This window comes from Adiantum capillus-veneris, chromosome 6 (genome assembly GCF_014529385.1).
Source record: "Adiantum capillus-veneris isolate H3 chromosome 6, ASM1452938v2, whole genome shotgun sequence".
Classification (NCBI taxonomy): Eukaryota; Viridiplantae; Streptophyta; class Polypodiopsida; order Polypodiales; family Pteridaceae; genus Adiantum; species Adiantum capillus-veneris.
The window spans coordinates 12,242,507-12,247,749 of NC_140936.1; the positions used below are offsets into that span (position 1 = coordinate 12,242,507).

The 5,243-nt window shown below is 43.6% G+C and overlaps 1 protein-coding gene across 1 annotated transcript; it reads right to left on the minus strand.

Annotated features, from left to right (window-relative positions):
- Nucleotides 1-354: 354 nt before the first annotated feature.
- Nucleotides 355-1,406, minus strand: LOC147455158 (uncharacterized). The gene is made up of 4 exons (XM_086515209.1): nucleotides 1,142-1,406; nucleotides 1,022-1,059; nucleotides 801-875; nucleotides 355-728 (listed from the first exon to the last, which is right to left on the minus strand). The coding sequence occupies exons 1-4, from the start codon at nucleotides 1,302-1,304 to the stop codon at nucleotides 654-656; spliced, it is 351 nt and encodes a 116-aa protein (XP_086371335.1). The 5' UTR covers nucleotides 1,305-1,406; the 3' UTR covers nucleotides 355-653.
- Nucleotides 1,407-5,243: the final 3,837 nt, after the last annotated feature.

Sequence of the window (5,243 nt, forward strand, 5' to 3'; positions counted from 1 at the left end):
CTTCATCATTACTCAATCAATACAATAGCCTCCAACCAAGCTTAAGCCCTTTATCTAGAATCGATGTAGTTAACCATTTAAGCTCCACTATGGGAACACATGGATCGACGCATTTCTCCTCCTATGTTTTGGCTTGTCTTGATATTTATGTTCTATTTATCTAATTAATCATACTCTTAGTCCTAGCACTTTCTGCATTCAACTTCTATCACACTTTGTTCCCAATATTTTAGACACTCCTCTATCTCATACACAAATGGATCATATCGAATGGCTCAAAATCACATGCACAACAAAGTTTGTAAATTTTTGCACTTTTTTCCAACAAAAAAAAGGCATAGACTTGTGTTCCTTTGAATGCTAATGATCATATTACACCAAAAAAAACATTGCACTTGGTAGGTGTTTTAAACTTGTAAAATGTGATGAAACAAACCAAAGCATCTCCGATCTTAGTGCATTGGCATTCCCACATGAAAACACACAGATACACACACAATTCTATTTTGGGAATCATCTACATACATTTTTCAAGACAACTCCTAGAGGTATTCACACTTGTTCTTTTAGGTGCAAAGACAACATCCAAGGGTTGAACCCTCACCCCACCCCATGTAGAGAGGGCTCCCAACCTATTTGTTGGCTATACGCATTCACTTTTGTTTATATTTGTCGAGCTTGGTATTAAGGAGCCAATTTTCTAGCGAAGTGTGACCTTCTTTGTACTCCTACCGACAAAAAGAAAGCCCCATGTAAGCTACTTGCAAGAAAGAGTATTACAAAGTAAGAAGAGTGCTTACCACAAGCTCCCGCTTGATTTTCTCGAGCTTCTCGGCTTGCTTGCGCAATTTCTCCAAAAGTTCCAAGTCCCTTTGCTAGAATGACAATCCAGGTAAATTAATCCATGACAGCAACACACTCCAGTGAATTACAGCAAACCAATCTCTCCTCTAAAGAGTCCATGTAGTAGAATAGAAAACACAAAGTGATTTAGCACCGCCAATGCCATCGTCGGACTTACCAGGACAAAATGGATTTTGATCTTTTCTGATGATTCATCTTTGAAGCCATCAATTCACAAAGAATGACATTGAATCATAGATGGCTCATGGAATAGCAGCAGCATTGTCTTAATGGAAACTGACAGATAATTGTTGAAGTGACATCACATGTGTGCATGTGTGCGTATTGCCTTTGTCATCGAAGGAGCTCATGGCCCGCTTGCCGCTCCACCACAGCAGCTGCCTGCCTTCGCTCTTCACGGCGAACCCACTCCTCCTCATCACCATCACTACGCCCGCCATGGTCTCTCTCTCTCTCTCTCTCTCTCTCTCTCTCTCTCTCTCTCGAAGCTCCTCGAGTATGAATTACGCCGGTGAGAAAAACAGGGGCTGGATGAATTCCCAAACCCCGCCCCCCTCCCTAGACCCCACTAACACTCAATCCATAATCCTCCCCTTTCACAAGCAAAGAACTTGATGGTGGCAACAAATGAGAAGAAGCTATTGCCACCAAGGTTTGCCACCAACAACAAGACCGAAGAAGCACCAAAGGGAAGTGGACTCTGGAAGAAAGTAGCAATGAGCAACCTTTGGTGATGTGTTGGTTTCTTTGAAGAAGACACTTTATGGCTAAGATGCAGCCACTTATAGAAGACAAGAACCTTGATCGGGCCCACTTGACACATGATGCCAAATTGAGCTATGATATGGCTCACAACAAAGCAAAGAAAAGAATAAAAGCCAAGTAGGACTCAAACTTCATTCATTGCTTAGTTCGTTGACCTCTATAGTTGTTAGAATGAAATCTCAGCTTATGAAAGGTCTCTTAAATCATGCATTGTATGCAGAGTTCGGGAGTGTTCGGATGAGCCCTTAAAGCTTCATGAAATCTTGTAAAAGGAGAGCCTTTATTTTGGCACAAATATTTTTTAAATAAAACATCAATTACTCATGTGCACGTGTGATGCGCACTTGAAAATTAAGATTCGAGGCCAATAGTGTGAAAGATTCTTCATCTTCTCTCTTATGCTATTCTCAATGTATATGAATATGGAGCTTAATTTTTCATGTCTCTATTTTGTAGTGGAACAGAACACACGCACGCATCCACATACACACACACATAGATTTTATTATGGTCCTCTGAGGTCAAACGTGACCTATGGACCAAAGATACATGTGATGTACTATGTGTGGGACTGATAAGTGATTCCCTATGCTCAACAATAGTGGTGATGAGAATCGCAATAGAGAGCCCACACAATGGCTTGGAGAGGAAATGTGTAGGTCTAAGTCATGGCTGAAAATGTGAGTGAAGCAATTTAGGATGTGAGCAAAAGCTAAGCACTCTAGTAGTGTGTGGTACTCAGACTCTCGAACTTGTAGTGAGCATAATGTGCATTGTTGATGTGTGTGTGTGTGTGTGTGTGTGTGTGTGTGTGTGTGTGTGTGTGTGTGTGTGTGTGTGTGTGTGTGTGTGTGTGTGTGTGTGTGTGTGTGTGCGCGTGCGTGCGTGCGTGTGTGCGAGAGAGAGAGAGAGAGAGAGAGAGAGAGAGAGAGAGAATTGTGGAATGTGTGCATCAAGTTTGAGAGCGATGATAAGAGCTCAAGACTCATGCAATTCTATCTCTCTCTAGATTTTGACTACTTTTTACAACAAAGCACCTTGGCAGGAGCTCTAGACACACTCAATTCCACCTTTCTTTGAGTTTTGACCACCTTCTACAACAAACAGCCTATTGTAATGGCACAATTCCTTATGAACATCATTCATTTTCAAGCTTGGGTAATGCTTCCGGCAAGAATCACAAGTCTGACTATTCCAAATTTGTCATGCATGATGTGTGTATGACAACATGCAATCAACACTTTCAATTTTCACAAGCAGGAAGGGCTCAAAGTCAGCTAGTGAGCTGAGGTTATTTTGGTTTTTCTATTTGAAAAAATCAATGTTAGTTTACAGTGTTTGATAAGCCCTTGATGCAGCAACCAAAAGCGTGATGTCCTTCAAAAATACACGAACATGTATGCAAAATAGCAAAATCGAGCATGCAAGACATGGTAAGACATGAAAGAGCGAGAGAAAGAGAGGAAGAGTGTTAGGATTAGTGAGTTATTAAGTAGTGACTAGAGTGGTGTACTTAATGAAGAGAGATAAAACATACGTGTGTGTGTGTGTGTGTGTGTGTGTGTGAGAGAGAGAGAGAGAGAGAGAGAGATAGATAGATAGATAGATTGAATTATCATCCACGGAGGTCATATATGACCTATGGGACCAGAAACAAAACATTACAAGGGATTCCGTTTGATACATATCAATTAAGGACTGAGGGTCCATCTATGGGTGGAAAAAAAAGGATAAGGTGGAATGAACAAAACCTAAGATGAGGTAGGTGAGGAGGAAGGAGCCGGTTTGGGAGTTCGGAACTCCTGGATGATGGCTTTTCCTCCTCGATAAACTGCCTATTTCCCTGCTATGCGCGCTTCGCGCATCTTTTGGAGTTCTGCCTTTTTCTGTTTGAGTTGGGTGGGTGTGAGATCTTCAGCAAACCAAATTTTTGTGTCCTTGAGAAGCCTCGATTGCTCAAGAAGCTTGACTCGATCCGCTTTGGTTTTGAATGTAAGAATTGCATGGCTGGTGCGATGCTCGTGGGCAAGAGTGGTGATTGTTGCTGAATCCCATTGTATCATGGGAGTTGTTGTTCGGATGAGAGTAAAGGCCTCGTGAAACTTGGGGTCCCCCTCTCCTTTCCAATCGTTTGGAAGCCTGCCAATGCGAACATTCAGAGCGATATCATCTTGTTGTTGTTGTTGAACTTGATTTCCATCTATTCCATCCCTTCTTTCTTTAAGTTCTCCATTGCGGTGAGCCGAGACTCGATGAGAACGAGTCTTTGCTTCAACTCTTCATTTTCCTTGCGAAGTCTTCGACTTCATTTGAAGACGGGTGATGCTATCTATTTTTGGGGGCGTTGCTACAACCCCGGCAAATGTTAGCTTCCCTCGAGACGAGGCCCAAGTGGCCATGGATGTGCACTCGAATAGTTCCACTACTGGAATGAGCAATGGAGTGAAACTTCAGGTCGGCACCAAAACTATCCGACAGGCAGGTGGGAATTGGCACCAGTGTGGAGCCAGTCGGGAAAAACTGAATCGGCTCCTCACTACAGAACTGAGCGAGCAGTGGGAATCGGCTCCACACTGTAGAACTAAGCGGGCAATGGTAATCGGCACTCCTCAGTTGGGCAGAGAGCGAAGCAGACCTATTGTGGGAATCTGCACCACACTGTAGAAACTGAGTGAACAGACCCTGCAGAACTGACCGGGCAGAAAGGAATGGCGCTCCCCACTGTAGAACTGAACAGGCAGTCGACGCCAAGATCTGAGCGGGCGTCAGTGGCTCTGACGGGCTACTGTGCTGCTGGTTGAGGAGGGAAAGGGTGAGTAATGTTGTGTAAGGAGGGGCAAGGCTGTAGATTAACGCCCCCCCAAGGGCAGCCCCTCGCCCAGGAGGAAGCTTGGGGGCTGGAGAAGACGACGGGCTCTCAGACTAGGGTTTTAGAGAGAGAGAGAGAGAGAGAGAGAGAGAGAGAGAGAGAGAGAGATACGTGGTTCACCCAAGTGTGGGATACATCCATGGGAAAGCAGCCACTCAATGGCTTTACACTTCAAACTTGAAATAGTTTACAAAGCGCTTAGAAACCCTTGATGGTCGTCCCGTCTAATTCTCTCTCTACCTTCCACTTCTTTTTTCTTCTTGCTACTCTTTTTCATGTGAAGAAGAAGAGGCCTCCTTTTATAGGTGAAAAGGAGCCTCTATGGGTTTCCCTCGCACATGAGAGGCAGCCATCCATGTTTTGACGCACCCATGTGTAGATGAGTCCACTTAAAAATTGGCCACTGGCCGTTGAAACGCAACCCACTGTCCACCGGCCATTGACTTCGGACCATTTTCCAGTCATTTTTTGGCCGCCTTCCGGCCAATATATTTTGGCAAGAAGATTTTGAGAGATAATATGCAATCCTTATTTGTGAGAATCTAACATCCACTGTTAAATTCTAAAAGATGATCCAATGATGTAGAATTATTTCCACCTGTTGGCCATACAATAAACCATAAATAAATACGATAACACTACGATGCATGCATGCTTGGAAACTTGGATTCCATAATTCATCGTGTTTCACTAACTGGGCAAGTCTCAAAGGCACCAATAGGTCATGCGTGTTGGCACAATTGCA